This window comes from Hydractinia symbiolongicarpus, chromosome 5 (genome assembly GCF_029227915.1).
Source record: "Hydractinia symbiolongicarpus strain clone_291-10 chromosome 5, HSymV2.1, whole genome shotgun sequence".
Classification (NCBI taxonomy): Eukaryota; Metazoa; Cnidaria; class Hydrozoa; order Anthoathecata; family Hydractiniidae; genus Hydractinia; species Hydractinia symbiolongicarpus.
The window spans coordinates 25,924,882-25,946,968 of record NC_079879.1 but is presented as its reverse complement, the minus strand read 5'-3'; the positions used below and the strand labels follow the sequence as shown (position 1 = coordinate 25,946,968).

The following is a 22,087-nucleotide window of genomic DNA, read 5'->3' as shown; positions in this document are numbered from 1 at the left end:
GTAAATCATGTAAAAAAATCTACTTGGGTAGATGAAAAGATATTCAACTCAAACATTATGGCTTGCCAAAATCCCGATCAAAATAATGCACAGTATCATCGTGTGCTTTGACACACAGTTAGAGACAAAAGGTTAGGGTTTTCATGGCGTCAAAAAATCCTTTTTTCTAAAACAGGTTAACTCAGTCTTAAAGAGAATAATCAGTAATGGTTCCAGAGTGTCTGTAAGGACCTATGGAATTTGAAAGAGGGAATTAAAAAAGTGTAATGTTTCAGTAATGTCATTGATGAATCTAATGTAGCAGGGTTTTACAAATAAAATATAGTAACTTTGCAAAAGTCAGAGACACACAACCACAATTATTTCTTTTTATATTACTTATTTTTAAATTCTACAATTAAATTATCTCAGGATTGTCACATATAAAATTGCTATGGTTTATAAATTAAATTATTCTCGTTTTAATATTAAACAAATTAAAATTTTTTTTCTAGCTTCCTAATAACTGTCATATAACCTAGCTCTAATATAATTACAACAGTAAAAACTGTGTTTACACTTGATATATATCCAAATTCATGAGTCTACAAATTTCTATTTTTAGTAACTTACTAAAAATAGATACAGGTTTGACATTAAAACGGTAAAAAATAAAGATGAAAAACTTTCTGTAAAAACTTTTTTCAGATTCATTTAAATCCATAATAATTTCTTGAATGCACATGTTCTAATGTAAACAGAAAATAATGCATATATCTGAATAACTATTGTATATTACAATGCGAAGAAGATCATTTTAGAATTTAAACATTTTGGTACAAGAGAGTAAACGAATGAAACAAATTAAAACATTTTGTTTTCAAACTATTATGTCATTTGTATCCGTGTAAGTGTTCAAGTATAAGAACAGTATTAGTTCTAAATTTAATTAAAATGGCATACTAGTTATTTTTTTGCTGCCACAATAATGCTGCACTGAAATAAGCTTTAGCATTCAAACATTAAAGATTATGTAATTTGATTTAAAAAAAAATAAAAAATAAAAATTTAAGAAAAACATGGGGAGAAGTTAACTTAATTTAACCCAAGGCTGCCACACACCATTATGCAATTTAGGATTCGATAGCGGGTCAACAATGTTTTTATTACGGGGAGGAACCATGGTCTTTCTGTATTCATCCAATCTTGATAACATCTGTTTAAAAATGTCAGGATATTCCTTTGACAAGTCGTGATATTCACAGGGATCTTCCTTAATGTTAAACAGACAATATCCATGTTCCTTTGTACAGTGTGTTACATTTTCTGGAACTTCTCCACATTGTACAGATGCATCAACAAACATTTTCTCAACTAACTCTTTATTTTGGACCTGTGGAGGAGCATACCAACCATCCCAATACTTTCCTGTAAAACAGACAAATTTTTATGGTTTTACATTGCCAATATACTGAAAAATATAATTATAACAGGTGGCAATATTACATATCCAAAAAGAGAATATTTAATTTGAGATAATTTTGATTTTTAAAAATTTGCAAAACTTCTAATCAAATTAATGCTGTATTTACATTATAAAATCACAAGATTATACATTGTTTACACTTGATATATACGTTTAAATTTCTTTTTTTAAAAAATAAACATGAAAGAGTAGTAAGAACAAAGCGGAATCAAAAAGAAGTGGACTAAACAGGAAATGTATGTGAACCTTCAGGTCAAGTTGCATGAGTACAAGGAGTCAATACAAAAAAAAACCCACCTTATTACTATACCGATTTAAAATAACAAAAAGAACAAAAGAAACGGTTGTAAGTGAATTTATTACTACTAAGATATGCACCTAAAGTCATGGTTTATTAGGCATGGCAGATTTTGCATAAGAGATTTTACCACAAATATGTTCTAAAACATAAAATCAAATGTACCAGGCTTAAAACATGATTCACACCATTGGTCTTTTTAAAAACTTATGCAAGTGTATTCATATAGTGCAAACATGCCTAAAAACAGTGTAAATTTATTTTAGCAATTGTTATTAATGGATTACCTTGAGGCATTACTTCCAGTAATATTTTCCAGTCACCCATTCTTAGGGCACCTGTTGAATTATCTACCATATTCAAGAGAACTTCCTTTCTTGAAGATGGTACCATATTCTGTAATGTTTCCCATTGATTAACACCATCAAGTGGATTGTTAGGCTTGACAGATCCACCAGCCAAATTTACAAATGTTGGTAGCCAGTCAGTTACATGCATTAGATCCATGGAAACTCTTCCAGGACTTTTCAGAAGTTTACTATGGATGAAGCCAGCTGCTCGCACTCCTCCTGGGTTACAAAAATTACAATGAGTTTAGCAGATACTGTTTTTCCAGGACATACATCATAATGAATTGCTTTCAGAAATAACAAAGCTTAATATTACCTTCATACAGAGTTCGTTTAATTCCTCTTAGAGGGAAATTACTAGCCCAATTTAAATCAAATCCATTTGCAGGTCCGCCATTATCACTTGTGAAAACAATAATTGAATTTTCAAGCATGCCCTTCTGAAGTAACGCTTCATATACCTAAGAGTATAATAATTTGTTGCAATGTTATCATGAAAAGTACAAAATAAGTCAAAGTGTGGCTAATTTTGCTGCAAATGTTGTAACTCTATGAAAAAACTTGTCCTTTGAAATCTGAAGTTGCCTTTTAAATATATCTCATTCCAGGAAATCAACAATGCACAAAATTAACATAAATTTTAAAAATTGACATTAATTAAATGCCCCTTATTAAATGTTGTAGTAAATATCCAACATATTTCCTGATTTGCGTTATCTTCATGCTTTCGTGCCTCGTTCCGGAATATTTTTAGATTAGTATGTGATATGTATGCGAATAACCTACTATTCGCATACATATCAGATACCAATCTAAAAATTCATTTTAGGTGTTGTTGGTGGCTTGTAAATGAACACTGTTTAGTGAGATTGCATGAAACATATGAAAAATCTTTATCAATCCATCTTCAAATTGACATGACTTAGCACCTACATATAGTCAAAGAAAAAGCTTACTCTGCCCACACCAAAATCCATATATGCTACCATAGCTGCATATTTTCTTCGGTTTTCATCGCTTATATGTTTGAATTTGTCAATCCAACTTTGAGGAGCTTGTAGAGGGTCATGTTGATTAGCACTGTGCACAGCTTGGTATGCCAAGTACAAAAAGAGAGGTTCTGATGTGTTGTGATTTTTTATACAGGTTTCGGCTTCTGTAGTGAATATTTCTGTACTGTAATTTCCCCATTGATTAAATACAGCCTGCATAATATAATATGCAACATGTCAAAAGGTATTTCAAGATTGTCAACTAATAAAATTCTTAATCTGTTTGACTGTTAGTAAACTTCGTAAGCTCAACAAGTAACCTTTAAAATCTTTTAGTTTCCCTACAGAACATTGCATATTGCACAAGTGTAATTATTAAACTTTGTATATCCTAAGTAGGAGGTTTTAAGGCTAAAAGAAATATAATAAGAAAATTCTCTGATTTTACATTTTTTTAATTAATAAAAATATGAGTACTTTTTCATTTTCATGTAAATCTAATCCCCAAAATAATGACTCAGTCGAGTGATCCCAATAATCTGATTTACCATTGTAATATCCGTAGAATGTATCGAAGCCTCTGTATGTTGGAGTGTATTCTTTTGCAAAAAATCCAAGATGCCACTAAAGAGATAAACATTACCAGATTAGAAAAAAGGAACAAGCCAGTATACTGATAATACTGATGATAATTTATAACTAATAATAATGCATAAATTTTTGTTGGAGCTCCTAACTTTCGTTACATTGAAATCTTAATTCATATCTTCTGATTAAAATAATACTTACTTTGCCAATAGCATGAGTGCTATAGCCTTGAGCTTTTAACAATTCTGGCAAGAAAGTCTCGTTTAAATCAACACCCCAAGGACTAGGCCCATGTATGACCCCATGTTGCATACCTGCAAAATGTTTGTATATCAAAGGAGTTGATACAAGTAAGTGTGTAGCATCATATTATTTTATAGATAGTTAAAACACATATTTTCATTGAAATAATTTTGATGAGAAAGAATTCATTGCCAGTTTAAAGCTCAAAAAGCCCAAACAATTTTCTATAGAAACTGTAAAGTCATATACATGTAACAGTAAATCAACAAACTGCTTACAAAAATATATAGGGTTATATATACCACCTGAAATACTACATGGAAATTGTACCTGTATGTATGGGATATCTTCCAGTCATAATTGCACTCCTTGTTGGTGTACAAATTGGTAAAACATAATAGTTGTTAAGAATAATTCCACTTTGTGCAAGTTTATCTATGTTTGGCGTAGGGATTTGTTGGGAACCATGAAAACTCACATCATTCCAACCCTAAAAGAGTGTAACATATGAGTAGAAACAAGCATATTTTGATAAAAAAATTTAAAAACTTAAATGTACGTACCAAATCATCGGCAACAATCATAATAATATGTGGTTTCTTTTGTTGCAAAGAAAACTTCATTAATGACGTAAAAACCAGATACAAAAGAGCTTTGCGTACACACATTGTTTATAATCTTAATAGAGTAACAATAGACATCTTGCAAAATGTAAGTGTAAACCCAATTGTAATCCACTTCAGTTAAGGATTTCATTTCCCTGGGTGCGAAGTAAACTATGTTAGATTAAAACACCACAAAACTTCAAACTTGTAATTTTTAGTGAAAATGACATAAAATATAACAATTATTTCACTCACATAAACATACAAAGAACTTAGGCTGAAACATAAAAAATTTGAGTTAAATATTTTAACGTTAAGCATAGATAAAAAATGAATATAGACAATAATAATAATAATAATAATAATAATAATAATAGGCTTGAGTCATTATATAAATACTGCATATTGTTTTCTGCTTTATTGCAAAAGACATCGAGAAAGAGAATTTTAAAGCATTCTTTACTTTTTTAAATGTTGTTTAAATCTGCATAAAAAATAACCATCGCTTGACTATAATTTAAGGATACAATCCTAAACAAAAAATAATAAAGAAACCCTGATAAATATTGACAGTTTATCAAAGATCTATCAAAACTCCCCCCTGTTGGATTTATGCATTTTAACTGATTCCCACTAAAGCAACATCTTTCAAACAACTCAAGACAACATTGAATGTGAGAATTTCAGCTGGTATTTCTTTAACTTAGACCACTTTGTAAATATATGTATTTATTACAATACTGAAGCTTAGTAAACTTTCTCTAAATTCTTTCATAAAAGAATGTTTTTTTATTATGTGTAACAAATGTTAAAATGTTAAAAATATAAACATGTATAAAATTGTACTGATGTCACTAAATCTTTATTAACAAGTCCGTTCACAATGTAACCCATGGTTTCCACACACCATTATGCAATTTCGGATTTGATAGCGGGTCAACAGTTTTATTATTACGGGGAGGAACCATGGTCATTCTATATTCATCCAATCGTGCTAACATCTGTTTAAAAATGTCAGGATATTCCTTTGACAAGTCGTGATATTCACAGGGGTCTTCCTTAATGTTAAACAGACAATATCCATGCTTCCTTGTACAGTGTGTTACATTCACTGGAGCTTTTCCACACTGTACAGATGCAGCAAGAGGCTTATAATTGACTGTTTTTGTTTTCCTATGACTTTGTGGTGGAGGATACCAACCATCCCAATAATTACCTAAAACACAGAAGTTTCCATTTGCGGATTAGTTTTGACCTTAAAAGAAAAATTGGATGTAAAAAACCAAGATATTGATGTCATCATCATATATCAGGTATGCTTCTTCTGTTACAATTTTTTAATTTTAGATCAGTTTAAGCCTGAAATGGTATAATTGTTCAGAAATCCAAATTTTGATTTAATTCTCGTTCTGCATACCTTAGTTCCGCTGTTTTCTCCAATTCTCCGCTTGAAAAAACAAGAAGTGTTCGGACTAAAAATCAGTTAAAAATAATAACCTGTATGACACGAGCCCCAGATGGCACCCAGCACAGAGAATAAAGTCACTTCCCCTGCATTTTTGACAGGGTTTGTAAATAAGCTGTAAAATGTTTTTAAAGTAATGAAAATCTCTGTCAAAGCAAAATATGGTTACTTTCTTTATGCACAGCTTAGCCAAAAAATTGCAGATAGTCGAAATCACACACTTGCATTGTTTCCAGAAATAATACTTAAAATCATTTTAGACGCTTGTTAAATTTTGTTTGAATGTCCAAACTAAAGAAATAAAATTTTGTTATAGTTCTACACATCAATTCTCTTCTAATTAAAAAAAGGAAATGTGAATCGCAACTAGTAAAGCCTTTTTAGGCCCCTAAGGAGTTCATACAATATTATTTTTTTACTATCACAATTAGAAAATACACAAATAAAACATTTTATAATACAGCAAACAAATTCAACATGGCAGATTATATTGTTAACCATAAGCATTAATTTAATAAACAACAAAAAAGATTAGTTAAGTCACAGTTAGTAGTTGTTAGTAAGTTACTCCTTTGAGCTGTGGCTTAACTTACCCCTGATTTTACCTTGCTGAATAAGTTTGTAATCACCGACTCTTAATGCTGCATTTTTCCACGTGCTGTTATCAATATTTAAGAGAATTTCCTTTCTTGGAGACGGTGTCATATTTTGTAATGTTTCCCACTGGTCTACACCATCAAGTGGATTGTTAGGCTTGACAGATCCACCAGCCAAATTTACAAAAGTTGGTAGCCAGTCAGTTACATGCATTAGATCCATGGAAACTCTACCAGGATTTTTTAGGAGTTTACTGTGAATGAACCCAGCTGCTCGCACTCCTCCTACCACACAAATTTGTTATACAAATTATAAAATTCATTATGACAACCAAACAAAATATCAACATATTTAAATAAACTTTTGTTACCTTCCCAAAGAGTTGATTTTGCACCACGCAAAGGGAAATTATTTCCATAATTCCAATTAAAACCATTTACAGCTGCACCATTATCAGATGTAAATACAATGACTAAATCCTCTAAGATTTCTTTTGCTTTTAATGCATTATATATCTAATAATAAAAGATTTTATTTACCTTCATATAAGGAAGCTTTTACTCCTCTTAAGGGGAAATTATTTGCCCAGTTCCAATCAAAACCATTGGCTGGACCACCATTATCAGTGGTGAAAACAATGATAGTGTTGTCTAGCATTCCCTTTGCAGCTAACTGATCATAAACCTGTGATGAAATGATGTTAGTGTGTGTTAGTAAAAATGGATGATTATTTGAGTAAATTATCGTTATATATATGAAAAAGAAGATGTAAACTAGCAAAAGAAAGTTAGCATTAGTAACGTCAGGTTACAGGTACTTAAGACTCAATTTTTTGCATTACTCAAAGCCTTTTTTCAAAAAAACAAAAAACAAAAAAAAACGGGGACAAAGTATCTTCGGTTAGGACACAGGAGGCTAAGTGAGAACTGTTAACTAATAATAATAATAAAAAAATGTTATTGTTCTTTTTTAAATAAAATTTTATACACTGAATAAAATACTGGAAATTGCCATAAATTAGAAGTAAACTCACTCTTCCAATACCATAATCCATATATGCCACCATAGCTGCATATTTTCTTCGTTTTCTATGTTTTATATGTTTGAATTTATCAATCCATTCTTGAGGCGCTTGCAAAGGATCTTCAGGTCGGTTTGCACTGTGAACGGCTTGATATGCCAAGTATAAAAACATTGGTTCTGATATGTTATGGTTTCTAATACGATCTTCTGCTTCCGCTGTGAATATTTCTGTACTGTAGTTGCCCCATTGAGTGTAAACAGGCTATAAAAATAGTCATCAAATTTGGCTATACGTTTAATTAAGGTAGAAATTAAATAATGCTGCAACTTTAAACAAGGTAGTGTTAAAACAAAATTTCAATGTTTAACAAAGAGGTTTGTTTGTATTTGTCAGTACAAAAAGTAGTAAATGTCAAGGGTTTTTTCCTTTTATGCGGAAGGAAAATACCAAATACTCCAACTGCTCTTTTTTCCATATATTGGTTGATTATACAGAGCACTTAGAACAAAATGTTTTTAACCTATTTCTTCAATACACTTCTTTAGATAACAATAATTAAATACACTTAGTCCTTTACGGGGGATTTTGTTGGTTTAATTATTTTCTGCCCTTGTTTGTGAACTCTGACAATGATTTTTCTCATAATAAAGTCTATATATATAATATATATATTAAAACATAAAAAAGCCATCACTTATTTTCTTTAGTTACTCCAAAAAGTTGGACTTGCATTAACCTCTAAAATGTCTATATATATCCACAGAGGACAGATGCTTAAAACCACAAGGGTTTTTCTTTCTTTATATTAGAAAAAAGATAAAAATTTAACAGTTTGTGGCTCAGGTGAAATTTGCTATATTTATGCAATAATTTTGTTAATTGCAGGCTTAGATCTTTAGCAAAAAAAAACAAAAAAAACAAACATTAATTGTAAGTTATTTTGTTTATGTCCATTTTGACTTTAAGGATGCTATTCTACAATTTAATCCTGCTTCTTCTTAAAAATAGCAAAGTAAACTTTTCGACTAATATCAGCAAAACCAAATCTGTTTGTTTCTTATTACCAAGGTCTAAAGGTAAGTGCCTTCCCACTTTTAAGTGACTTTTCTCTTAGATTAGATCTTCCTTCTAACTAAAGTCCCAACTAAAATATAAATTTTTTCCAACCACTCCCAATCTTTTGGCAAGCTTTTCCATATGGTTAGTCACTTGCCCAAACGTTGCGAAAGATTCCTGTAAGTTTCAAGTTCTCATCAAAAGCCAACAAAAATCAATCCACAGTATGTTATCTATATGGAAAGTGTTAACATGATCTCCCATTGTTTTTTGGTTAGTGTCAATTATAATACTGTAAGTAAACAAAACAAAAATAGATCAGGTAGATGTTTTTCTTGAGAGTTAGTATAAGTCATTTGTTTTTGTTACGTACTAGGTTGCGTTCTGAGTGATAAGTGCACATGTCTTACTACTTTGTATGCCTGTGTGCAGAACTGAGCTTTCTTACTTTCTCATTTTCATGTAAATCTAATCCCCAATATGTTTCCTCATCGGAATGATCCCAATAATCAGATTTTCCAAGGTAATAACCGTAAAATGATTCAAAGCCACGATATGTTGGCGTAAATTCCTTAGCATAAAATCCAAGGTGCCACTATATGAAAAAATAACATTGCTCATAAATCTATAAAAACATTGGCAGAAAAAGAGAGGTTGAAATATCAATTTTATAGAAATATTCCATTTCAACATCTCTATTTCCACCTTGGTATCTTACTTCTAGATTATGATGCAAATCAAGTCCACAATATGTAAGATTAACAGCATGATACCAGTAATCAGCCTTTCCACTGTAAAATCCATAGAATGAATCAAAGCCACGATAGGTGGGAGTATATTCTTTTGCAAAAAATCCAAGATGCCACTACACGAACAAATATTCAACAATAAGCAAAAAAGTCAATTTAGCTTTAGAAAATTCTCATTGATTTGAGAAGTTTAATTAGTATAGTTGTTAAGGTGTTGTTTAGTAGGAACTTGTACATTTTTTTGAATTGCTAAAGCTATTTCTGACTTTTTGCCTTGGAAAAATACCTTTCCCACGCCATATGTCCTGTAGCCTTCGTGTTTTAAATACTGTGGAAGAAAGGTTTCATTTAGCCCAACAGCCCATGCGTTGGGAGCAAAAATAGTGTCAGTTTGCATTCCTGAAATCAAAACGCTTTAGTTACAAGTTTTACCTAGAAATGCATTAACGAATTCATGTTTAAGAAAAGCTGTGTTACACTTCCAGTAACTTTTATTAAACTGTCCCCTTCGTCTGATTCCTCAGATATTTACACAGCCAACATAACTTTTATTTGAGAGATTAGATCAGTTTTATGTAACATTAGTGAGATATGTGACCGCATCCATGTAAAGACCTTGCTAACGTTTTCAAAAATTCATTGCATAGGAGAGTTTGGTGAGTGTTACACTCTAATTATTTATGGTCCAATTTGACTATCCGTTTCTATTGTGCATTTGAGATGGTGATCAAAAAATTTATAGTAAAAAACAGCAATATTATTTGCTTCATAATTCTTTCCAATGGTCTTCTTTTTAGTGATTTTTTTCACAGGTCTTGCAACTAGTATTTTAAAACACACAAAAATGTTGGTTAGTATAGTTAGTTCGGTCTATACATATACCTTTCCAACTGCATGTGTAGAGTAACCTAATTTTTTGAGATATTGTGGCAAAAATTTCTCTTTTAATCCAACTCCCCAAGGCTGAGGTGATTGAACCGTACGTCCATGCATTCCTACAAATATGTCAACTTATTTATTTAATTTTATTCTAGAAATCCCTTTAAATGTACTATTTTATCAACACAAAAATTGTCTAACCTGTATGTATGGGATATCTTCCAGTCATAATTGCACTCCTTGTTGGTGTACAAATTGGTAAAACATAATAGTTGTTGAGAATAATTCCACTTTGTGCAAGTTTATCTATGTTCGGCGTAGGGATTTGTTGGGAACCATGAAAACTCACATCATTCCAACCCTAAAAGAAATTAGAAATTTCTCTTCTTTTTAAGTTATTGTTGACAAATAGCATCGTTCTTCAGTTAAAAGGCAAAACTAATCATTTCGCATATTTCTGGTTGGTGCTTTTCAATGATTGTCACAAAATACACAAGTTACTGGTTTTTCTTATAATGCACATTGAAAACCACTTTAGCACGATCACTACAAGTTTTATACAAATTTGTAAAAGCAAATTGGCTTTAAATTTCTCGAATTTAATGTAAAAAATTATTAAACTCATGGTTATAAATGTTTATTCCTGTAAAGAAAATTGTGCATATTTCTTCACAAAGTCAATTTTCTATTTAATAAAACCAAAGAAAAAAGAAATTGTTTAAAAAATTCACACTGTCTTACTAAATCATCAGCAACAATCATAATAATATGTGGTTTCTTTTGTTTTGATGCATCTACCAGCAGAAGTAAGCACAAGATCAGAAAAATATTCATTTTCAATCGTTTTATAAACCTAAAATATGTCAAAAGTTAAGTACATAGAATTATAATTCTAAAAGCTGTGACACATACTGCTCAGATAGTCACACCATCTTACTAAAAAAACTCCTATAAAACAAAATATTGATATATCACTCTGTAACAATAATATTACACATAGATGTAAGAGAAAAACTTCAACTTTCTGTCATTCCTTTGACATCATAACCTGCATCCTTCTTAAGTAACAAGATAGGTTTAATCCAACCAAATTTAAACAATAACCAACTTTGTTAAGGATGAAAGTGAAAACATTTTTAAAAAAATATTTTTGTTTGTTTTTTTAGATTATTTTAGCTTAAAGCAACAAAATGTTATCATTTTAGAAAGAAAAAGGGTGGTGGACTGTTATATAGGACAGAAATTATTAAAAAAATGTTAAAAAAATAATTAAGCATTATACCAAATTTAGGAAAACCAGGAATAACATTTAGCAAATTTGAAATGAAATAAAACTTTTGTCATAGAAAAAAATATTCCCAAAACTGGAAAAATGGTGATGTGATTTCCTAGCAAATGAAGAAAAAAATGTGGAAAAAAATTTATGAATTATATTTTACATATAATAGTAATAGTTTCCATCCGTTTACTTTTTTTGAAACATACGAATACACAAAAGAAAAAGGCACACATATAATCTTATACTTATATTATTATGTTGGGTGAGTTCAGAAGTCAGCTAAAAAATGCAAATTTCATTAAAATAACCTCCAGGGTGCCTTTGTACTATCAGGGACAACCATAACTTCGAATATCATGCCAAATTAGGGTAGTAGCTTAATTAGGCCTTTTCCAATAAACTACTTAAGAGATCTTCTCCTATCTAGATATTCGTTCTCTTCCTTTACTGTTATCTCAACAACCATGTCTAGTCGCACCATCCTTTTTTGAGTTTGGTTGCTTGTTAAGTTATCTTTGTTCAAGCAAAATTTTATATAACTAGTCGTTAGACCGTGGAAAATCCATGGGTTCGCCCATCCTTTTTATACCGCATTGCATGCTTCTCGCTATTGCGCAGCTAAGCTACCATTTTGCGTGACAGACAGACAGATGTATACGGGTATTATAATATTGATTTGCTTTGAAAGACTAAAAATGATATGGCATGTCTTTACATAGGCTGTTCTGAAGATTTGACAGGGCTATTTGGGCTAGCTATGTGCAACATTGTTGTGAATATCCAGTAAGAAATTACCCTTTTTTCCAGAAGCAACTGTAGCTAACCATAAAACAAAGGACCCGAAACACAGTGTGTATGTTTGTAAATCAGGACAAACTAAACGCCATGTCTTCTGACAACTTAAATAAATAAAAATATATTTGGGGCATCGAAATTAGGTTTCATAGAATGTTTTTAACTAAAAAATTGTTGTGACAATGAAACGGAACAATGATATGCAGCAAAAAACATGTTGATAGACTAATTAGGAGAGATAAATGGCCTAAATAGCCTAGTGGCCCTGTTAGTGGTTACAAACAACCGTTGTGCTTCGTGCATAAAATCAGGCTTCGTTTCCTCTTAGTGGCATTCAATATCAAGTGAATTTTACCATAGCTTTGGGTTAACTAAAGACATGTGGGGGAATTAGGGAGATGGCACACCACTGTGTGCACCGTTGGATGTTGTGGGGAGTCGTGTCTGTCAAATACAAATATTAGAAGTTCATATTCTGGAGCACCCATGCAGAATATAGCTAAAACCTAGTTAGGGGTGCATTTCATGATTATATATCTAGAGACAAAAAGTCGTTAATAGCAAACCTTCTTTTCAATTTTAGACTACATTAAAAATTGAGAATCAAGGATGACAAGCGAAGCGACATCGTGTAGCTCTCGAACTGGTCACGGCGTCAGTTTAGTCACGTGCGTTGTTGTTTATAGTATTTGGGGCGATGACTTTTATTTTACAAAAAAAAAAAAGAAAAGAAAATGGCGCCCACAAATATTAGGAAAAAGAACCATGTGGTAAAGGGGAAACCAAAATCCGGCAGGGTTTGGAAAAGCGAAGGCAGGAAGAAATCAACTATTATCAATGTTAAATCCTTACATACATCGTGGGAAAAGCGAAAAAAAGAAAGGGCCGAGAAGATGTCCGTAAAGCAATTTCAAATGGAAATTAAAAAGGCAGCCAGTGAAGAAAAGGAAAAAAGAAGATTACGAGCAGAGGAAAACAAAAAAAGAAGAGAGGAGAACATTAAAAACGCCGAAATTGTCCAAAAGATAACAAACTCGGCAAAATTAAAAAGAATGAAAAAGAAGCAACTTCGACAAATTAAAAAACGTTAGTTGCTGGCTAACTTTTTAATGATAATGGCTTTTCCTTTTTTGTGGCACAGTCTCTGATACTCTAGTTCAAAACATAACATGCTAGCTAATGAACTAGCTCGCTAAATATACAGCTATAATATTATACATCATGAAACCAGAGAGGAGGAGATACAGTATACTAGGTATTTAATCTATGAATACTATAACGAAAATGGTTTGGTGACAGCACGGTTGGACAAGATTCGTATATTTAGCTCTGTACACTTTATTTCAAGGGGTGATTTTTATAAAAAAAAAATAGAATTTTTGTAATAAACATTTTATTTCTGCAAGAAATTATAAAATTATATGAAATCTTTTCATGTTTATCAATTCGGTTAGCTATACTTTGCCTTGCCTTTGTGATGATTTTGACAAATTACATTTAATTTACCTATTTAAAATTTTACTAGGAGAGGAAAAACCGAGCTTAAATGGGAAAGAATACAAAAATGTAAAAATTGGAGGATTATTATGATGAGTAATCCTTAGTTATCATATTTTCCTTTAATATGTAATGCAATAATTTTCTAAAACAAAATATTTACTCAAAATGTGATAAAAGTTTCAGCTCGAAAATTTAACGTTATTTGAAGTTATTTCTGTGAATTGAGCAAATTCAAAAAGACTGAATACAGTTTGAAAAAGCTAACCCCATTTTACTACCTTAATCGGACAAATTTTCGCGCGGATTTAATTTCGCGAGGTCAAATAAATCGTATTTCGCGAGGATTTAATTTCGCGAATTTAGTCTTTTCAAAAATTTCGCGAGGATTTAATTTCGCGAATTCAGGCTTTCTAAAAATTACGCGAGGATTTAATTTCGCGAATTCTGTCTTAACTTAAAACAAATTTTCACGAAACATTTGAATATCGTAAAAATTGTAAAGGAAAGAAAATGATTTATTGTCATCAGTATCAAGAATCATGCTTTTTCTTCCGAGTTACATGTCAAAATCTATTTACAAATCATCTTCGTCATCAAAAACATCAAAAAAATTTCTATCTTCATCCTCTTCATTTTCTTCGACCCATTCTTCTTCGTCGCTTTCGTCTTCGATCCCGTAATCACTGACGTATTTTGAAGCTGTGGACAAACCAGAAGAATTGACAGCTTGAACATTAGGTTCTTCGTCTAACATTGGGTCGATGTCGTTAAACGGATCAAGGCTTGGTAAACCGGACATACCCTTGGCTACAGCATCCTTTATACCTGCTACTTGCCAACCCTTCAAGCACACCTGTTTCCCATCATCCGACGTCATTTCATTGTACATCTCAATAAGCCATTTCGCGTGTAACGGTTTGACAATCGAAAGCTTTAGTGATACTTCAATCTGCGTACCAGGTGGTAAACTTCTTTTTCATCATGCGTTTAACATAGCCATTTGGGCCTCCTTGGACGTCAAGAGGTTGGAAGAGGTATGTGAAATTGGCAGGAACGCTCTCTAGCAATACATGGTTGTCAGACAATACCTTCAAGACAGGACCGGTCATTTGCCCTTTAAAGACATCCATAATCATTAAAGCCGACTGATCTTTCTCCAATCCCAGCCTCTCTCGCTCTTTCTTGACGTACGGAACAATTATTTCATTCAACAGCTTAATTGATTCCTCTTCATTACTATAATGTTTGGGGTTCGCACTAAGTGAAAACGACGATGGAAAGTTTACTCTAGGGATGCTTTGTAGTGTTTTCCCTCCATATATCAACTGTATTGGCAAAAATTTACCATCCAATGTTATTGTGAAGGTCGCGGTAATCATTCTTTTATCGCTCGAACCTTTAATTGGAACAGTTTTTGATCCTTTTTGTGCTAACGTTTTGTTGGATACGGGTACGTATTTTGAAGGCGTTTGATCCAGATTGAGAACAAGTGATGGTGGGATATTGTTTTCCTCGATCTTTCGGACAATTCCATGTAAATATGAAGTTTCAAGCTCTTTTCGAAGTGCTTCAGGAATAGGGACTTTCCCTGTTGTACCGAATCTTTTGACAAAGCCCATCCTTCGAAACAAGCTTTGTGCCCAGTGTGAATGGCTGAGATCAATATGATCGAGATTCATCTCGGGATGACGTTTTATTAATGCTTTTGCGACTGACTCGGCGATTCCCCAAGTGATAACTCCTCCTCTTCCGCGTACAGCCTAAAAAGTAAAAAATTATGAAATAGCCACGCAGGCGTGAAGCATCTCAGCCGGCCTACGATTTACTCCTACATGATTGTCACTTTTTGAGACAAAAAGGCAAAATTCTAGGCAAAGTATTTACTCCTACATGATTACCTAGAATTTTGCCTTTTTGTCTCAAAAAGTATATGCTTCTACCTCTATCGATAATCTTAGGTCTCAGCCTATTGAATTTCATTTTTAAGTTGGGGAATTTCACTTGTTGACGTCATAGTTTAGTACATACGAGGATGTTGCTTGTTGAGAAATCTTTTCACACCTCGCGGGCATACTTACCAAGTTAGACCTTGTCCTAATGCTAAGTAAGACATCAAAAATAATGAAACAGTTGGTCATTTACCAAGGAAAATTTCTCGCCCTACCAAATATCTTTTGGATAGAGGGGCTACGGTTGTGGCAAAGCTGACAGCCACCCACTACAGAAGATTGCCTCTATTTCAAGGAGGTCTTGAAATTGCCTGCGAAATAACAGTTTCGATGCCTGGAAGTATCAAGGGGCACATGCTTCTTCGACGCTACCAAGATATGGTGGATGAATTATATTGTCAACCAAAGAATGAGGTCATCATGGGTTCGTTTCTTGAGAACAATGTTGGCCGTACCGAACCAGCCAGAGCAAAAAAACGCAAATGCGTTAAAAAAAACAGTACAACCAACAGCAGGGAGCAAAGACATCCGAAACTTTTTTCAAAAGAGATAAAATATTATTATTTACCGTATTTTTTTACGAATTTTGTTGTAAGTTTTACATAAAAAAAAATAATCGAGAACAAAACATTTCACGAGTATTAATTTTCGCGATGGTACAAATTAAAAAATAATTCGCGAGGATTTAATTTCGCGAATTCAGGCTTTCTAAATATTTCGCACGGATTTAATTTCGCGATTTGACTGTTTGCAAATATTTCGCAAAATTCGCGAAAACCGCGAAAATTTCTCCGCGCGAAAATTTGCCCGATTAAGGTATAACAATGTATTTTTTTAACTTAAACACTAATCTAGGATTTTGAAGCATCTTAAAATACGGTTGGAAATTTTGTTGGAAACTTTAAATATTCTTTATAAAAAAGAGGCATGTTAAAGTTTTGAGTCCAAAAACTCGCGAATTTTTTTGGATAAATTTTTGCGAATCTACAAATTAAAAAATTTTCGCGAGATAAACTTTCGCGAAATCTGAAATTGGAAAGTTTTGGCGAGATAAAATTTCGCGATTCGTGATTTTTTATGTTCTGATAAAAAAAATGGCCTATATTTGTTATGTATGTAAATATATTTGTTATAATGGTATGTAAAAACTTCTATTTACAAATTGGTTTCATCGTCAAAATCACAAAACAGATCAAACACATTTCTAGGCTCGTCTTCTTTCGGCTCCCACGCATCGTCGTCATCGTCTTCTTCGCCAATAACTCGGTCATAAGCCATACATACATTTGAAACACCGTCGCTTTTGTTTATTTCTAAGTTTATTCCAATCTCGTTCCCAGCGCTAGTTGTATTGGGAGGGCAAGCCGAGTGAGGGCGACTCAAGAATAACTTTTAAAACCAGCATTTTTTTAAAAAATTTTGGTGGATAAACTTTCGCGAATCGACAATTAAGATAGTTTATACTGACTGACTGAAGATAGTTTATACTAACTTTCGCGAATGGCCATTTGAAAGTTTCGCGAGACAAAGTATCGCGAAAGTTTCTCTCGCGAAAGTTTCTTCGAATAAAGTAGCTGATCTTAACATGCGCTTATGTCTTTTTATTTCTTAAAGAATTCTATATCATAATAATGTTTTTTATGATTAATATTAATATTTGTTTTACTTGTAGTAAGAAGTTGCTGAACTAATTCAAACCATCCTCGTCCCTAGGGCTTGTTTCACTATGTCAAAACCGCTAGCGCTTACTTGATGGACTCAATGTCAAAAAGCAAGAACCCATTGGGACGAGATTAAATTCAGACAACACAACACGACCATGCTTTTCAGATGCCATCTTTAAATTATTTTTAAAATATTCTGTTATCTGATTGTTATTTCTCTGCTGACTTAAGTCTTTTAAAACTTGACGATCGCTGACCGTTTGACATAGAAACCACTTTTCGTCAACAGCCAATATTTTCGCTGCGCGCAGCGATGACATTTCTTTCTTTTCGCTCATGTGCCGCCATGATAAATCGTCGTCTTTTAATGCAAAAAATAATGGCGCACCACCAAGACGTTGATAAGTCTGGTCGTGGTAATAGCCCTGCCTTAGCTGTAAATAAAGTCTTTGCTAAAAACATTTTAAAACAAATAGGCGATCACAATCGAATTAAGTCTCATAAGGAAACTGTAGATCATAGAAAATTTGAAAATAGCGAGAGAAAGAAACACACACAGAAAAATCTAAAACCTTTTTCGCCTTTAAAAACAATGTACAGTGACTATGTTGCTGAAGAAAAGGAAATAGAAGGCAAGAAGCTTAAAAGGAAGATTATAACTCCATTTGAACAGGTGAAGAAACTTGTAACAGATGCTGCAGAGTTTGATCAAAGTAAAAGTTCTCAGGAGGAAATGCCACACAAAATGCTACAATCCCGAAGAATTGCACTTAAAAGTAATCGAATAACACTAGACAAACGATTATTAAATAACCATTTAAAGGTAAGCAAAAATTATATTCTTCAGTCATGTGCCACAAATTTGATTTGCAGTAAAGAACCAATATTATATCTTGAAGTCAAAAACGATTTATGTCAACATTAATCTATCAACAAGAATGGTGGGAATTTGAGAAGTTATCGGCAAAAAAAACACAAATTTCATTCAAAAAGTTGGCCGAACTTGCCCTCATATGTATATAAACGCTGTTTTCGGCGAGTCTGCAACCTTATACAATACCCCTTGCATATGCAAGGGGCATTGTATAAGGTTAAAATTTAAGTATTTTTAAGTTTGCAATACACGGTACTGGCCGATAGAACCATGTTTCCAGGCCCCCACACCAATTTTCAAGTCCGTAGCTAATAGCGTGGCGTTGGCATAAGGTTGGAAAGATGGTATACTTTCGCAAAAAATATATAATCGAATCCCGCTCACTGTTTGGCAGTATGTTAGTGATGAACAAAGTAGTTCTTCTTCAATATAGCAAGATTGTGATTATTAAAACTTGTCTTCTTTGACAAAAAAAGTTTATCTAAATCAACTCAAATTATTGTGTGCGTTAAGAAAATATTTATTTTGCTCACAAGTTTCAACTTTTCCAGATAACTCCCCTCAAAGTTGTGAAATAACCTGTCCACAATATTGACATGCAATATAAGTTTGTGCTGCATGTTGTAGAGGAGTATTTTGTAAAGATGTTTTATAACCACCATTAAGAAAATAAAGCCAAAATTTAATGATTTGATTTGACCCTATAGTAGTTTACTTAGTATGACATTGGTAAGAAATATTTTATCAGAACTAAGAAAAAGCAATTATATAATTTCCTTTGAGCCAACTAGAAGACTTTGGAACAGCATAAAAACTTTTGTTAGACCAAGTTTGCAAAGCAACCAAAAAGCATACAGTTTCCGTAAAAAAAACATCAACATGGGTTTTTATTTGAAAGTACATGGTACTTCCAATATTTCTAAGACTATTTGTTTTTTTGGCATACCCCACTTATGATATACTGAAAGTTAGCTCAAGTAAATGTAATGAGTGAGCGAACAGATTTGTCTTATATCCGTAGTATAAGTACATATTTGTTAAATTCAAACAAATATCCAGTCAATTTATAAATTGACTCTTTTGTCATGGGAGCTTTAACATTTATTTAACATTTATAGCATACTACTGTTCATAATCGTTTAAAAGAAGAAGATGAAATGTGGGATCAATATCGTTTACAAAAGAAAAGACAGGTAAAGTAAACACTATTTTTAGTTCCATATTTTAGCACCCTATTTTTATATAATAGATCCCATTGTATTATGGTAGGTCATATCTTGACACACGTTTTAGTAAATATATTTTTTAATAATAATGCATGTTTTGAAATAAGGCTTGCTCTTTTGAATCAAGTTACATGTCTTTCATCATGACCAATTTGGTAATTAGATAGACGGCATCCTTTTAAATATGTTAAAATGCGATACAGCTTTTCGATGCATAATGTACATATTGTAATGTTTTGGAATAAACACTTTTTGGGGAAGTTGATGTTATAAAAAGGAGAGTATTTTAAACTTCATTCATCTCTTGCTGCATAAACATTAAAATGTGTGTTTATTGAAAAAATAATATTGAAGGGATGGGGCGTCTAACAGACAGCAATGTTTATTTGAACCATAACTATCTGTAGCGTTAATGTATTATACACTTACAATAAAAAATACAAGAAATAGAGACAACGATCATTACAGAATATTATAAATTTAGTTCTAAACGGATACTGACCGGTTTCGATGTTGTGCTGTAAAATACAAAGGTCAAGGGCACATAACCTCGGTTTGTACTTTTGACCTTGGGTATGCTATATATTTAAGTTGCTATATCCAAGCCACCAAGAAAAAAAAATGCATGTTCGATTTTGATAATTTTTGAATTCAAGATCGTTCTATTTTAAAATTTTGTAAGTACGCAAAACAAATTCGAATCATTGTTTATGTGAATTGAAACGAAAAGATGGTTTAAGTGAGCCACTTTTATATTTTTTGTGTGCTATGAAAATGTTTTTTATTTGTTTACGTTTTTATTTCACCATTTTAATGATGGCTTCCAAAACCGGTTAGTATAGCTTCATACATGTTAAAATAAGCCGTAAATCAATTAAATCATCGGATTTGTTCATACTAACTGGTTTTTTGTATCAGTCAGGTAATAATGGTTTATACTGTTTCAGGTTGCCTCATTAAAATCAAGGAGCGCTAGTATAGATGAAAAAAATGCAAAATACGGAGGGTCAATGTATTGTGACCGCGAATCAGCTCATGTAAAATCTCAACAAATCCGCTCGACACGCGATAAAGTGCCGATATTTGGTAAGTGGACTCAAAAATTGATGGAAGAAAAAGAAAAAGACCCAGAGCTTTGGGGACATGATGGTTTTAAATCGATTTATAGGGAGGACTTAAAAATTGCGAAAAAAATAAAAAAGAAAAAGAGCAGCACTATACGAATAAGTAGTACCGAAAGCGAAAGTGAAGAAAGTGAAAGTGAAGAAGAATGTTCAAATAAAAGAAGACGTGTGGTAAAAACAATCAGCAGGTCCAATGACGTCCAAAAACCTGTCACAAGAAAAGTGAGCATCAAAAAAATAATTTTGGATAATTTGAATCAACATAATGAAGATAAAACAAGTCTAAAAAAGAAAAAAAGAACACCGAAAATTGAACGCAAAATTCAAGGCCTTCACGCGGATGAACTGGAGGAGACTGAGAGAAAGAAACCTATTAAAGTTAGAACTGTCGAAAAATGGGGACACGATGGATTTAATGAGCTCAACGATGGAGGCTGCAGTGATAGTCCCAAGAAAAAAGTAAAAAGCCTTGCGGTTATAAAACGATCCACATCATCAAACATTGCAGATGAGGAAAACACAAAAGGCGTAAATGCTAACAATGAAATATCGTCTGCGTCATCTAAGTTTATCGATAACTCTCGTGAAAAGAATGTGTGGAGGAGATTACATGATGATAGCGTGAACAGGGAATCTTTAAAAAACAGTATCCACGGTGAAGTGCCAAAGAAAAATGGCAGGTTAGTGCTTTCAAAAAAGATCGAGCAAAAGAGGTCTGAAAGTGTTCAGCACATTCCGTCTGATGATGAGGAGAAGTATAATCGAGAAAAAAAAGTTAAAAAGGCAACGAAAAAAAAACCGCGAAAGTATTTATCTAGCAGTGATGAAGAGAGTGATATTAGTAGTAGTGATAGCGATTCCAGTTTTACAGAGAGTTCTACCGACGAACGTCACAAGAAACTTAAAAAGAAACGGCTAAAACGCACCAAAGTTAAACACACTTTTTCTGATTACGACAGCGACTTTAAGCCGAAAAAGCGCTAGATATTCGCGTAAAGCGTGACCACGACTTTACGACGGAATGTTACTTTTTAAACTTTTTAAACCTGTATGATGAAGTAATTTTTTTAATTTTAAATTTTATGTTTTTAAAGTATCTGAGACCTTCTGTAATTTTTTTCTCAATGCTACAATAAGTAGATGGGAAAAAAGATTATTAAAGTGTGAAGCAAAATTACATTTTTTTCACACACATTTTTAAAAAAACACAAAATTTTGGCTAAGCCTCAATGTTGCTTATATTTCTAGATTTGCAGCCTTCAATGTTTCTTATTGGTTGACTATCACATGTTGGATTGCTCAGTTAGGTTGACGCGCTAATGGAAATCAAACTTCTGTTTTAATTAACCTTGCTGCTATATGATT

At 32.5% G+C, this 22,087-nt stretch overlaps 4 protein-coding genes across 11 annotated transcripts; 2 read left to right on the top strand and 2 right to left on the bottom strand.

Moving 5' to 3' along the window:
• Positions 1–19: 19 nt before the first annotated feature.
• On the bottom strand, positions 20–5,074 carry LOC130645682 (arylsulfatase B-like). The gene is made up of 8 exons (XM_057451747.1): positions 4,500–5,074; positions 4,267–4,426; positions 3,895–4,007; positions 3,583–3,729; positions 3,070–3,318; positions 2,430–2,574; positions 2,051–2,332; positions 20–1,407 (listed from the first exon to the last, which is right to left on the bottom strand). The coding sequence occupies exons 1-8, from the start codon at positions 4,602–4,604 to the stop codon at positions 1,070–1,072; spliced, it is 1,539 nt and encodes a 512-aa protein (XP_057307730.1). The 5' UTR covers positions 4,605–5,074; the 3' UTR covers positions 20–1,069.
• A 142-nt stretch (positions 5,075–5,216) lies between these two features.
• On the bottom strand, positions 5,217–11,209 carry LOC130645683 (arylsulfatase B-like). Of its 8 annotated transcripts, XM_057451754.1 has the most exons (9): positions 11,053–11,209; positions 10,513–10,672; positions 9,719–9,831; positions 9,132–9,278; positions 7,637–7,888; positions 6,974–7,118; positions 6,600–6,887; positions 5,959–6,013; positions 5,617–5,757 (listed from the first exon to the last, which is right to left on the bottom strand). In XM_057451754.1, exons 1-9 carry the CDS (start codon positions 11,143–11,145, stop codon positions 5,754–5,756), a joined length of 1,257 nt encoding a protein of 418 aa, XP_057307737.1. In that variant the 5' UTR covers positions 11,146–11,209; the 3' UTR covers positions 5,617–5,753. The 8 variants fall into 8 exon arrangements, with proteins under 8 accessions (XP_057307738.1, XP_057307731.1, XP_057307732.1 ...); XM_057451755.1 differs by lacking the exons at positions 5,959–6,013; positions 6,974–7,118; positions 9,132–9,278; positions 9,719–9,831 and adding exons at positions 7,143–7,287; positions 9,402–9,548; positions 10,315–10,427 and having other exon boundaries at positions 5,217–5,757; XM_057451748.1 differs by lacking the exons at positions 5,959–6,013; positions 9,132–9,278; positions 9,719–9,831 and adding exons at positions 9,402–9,548; positions 10,315–10,427 and having other exon boundaries at positions 5,217–5,757.
• Positions 11,210–13,054: 1,845 nt separating this feature from the next.
• Positions 13,055–13,802, top strand: LOC130645679 (coiled-coil domain-containing protein 86-like). Its single transcript, XM_057451743.1, has one exon. The coding sequence runs from the start codon at positions 13,120–13,122 to the stop codon at positions 13,474–13,476; it is 357 nt and encodes a 118-aa protein (XP_057307726.1). The 5' UTR covers positions 13,055–13,119; the 3' UTR covers positions 13,477–13,802.
• A 4,013-nt stretch (positions 13,803–17,815) lies between these two features.
• LOC130645678 (putative autophagy-related protein 11) lies at positions 17,816–21,945 on the top strand. The gene is made up of 3 exons (XM_057451741.1): positions 17,816–18,321; positions 19,491–19,565; positions 20,546–21,945. Exons 1-3 carry the CDS (start codon positions 17,845–17,847, stop codon positions 21,704–21,706), a joined length of 1,713 nt encoding a protein of 570 aa, XP_057307724.1. The 5' UTR covers positions 17,816–17,844; the 3' UTR covers positions 21,707–21,945.
• Positions 21,946–22,087: the final 142 nt, after the last annotated feature.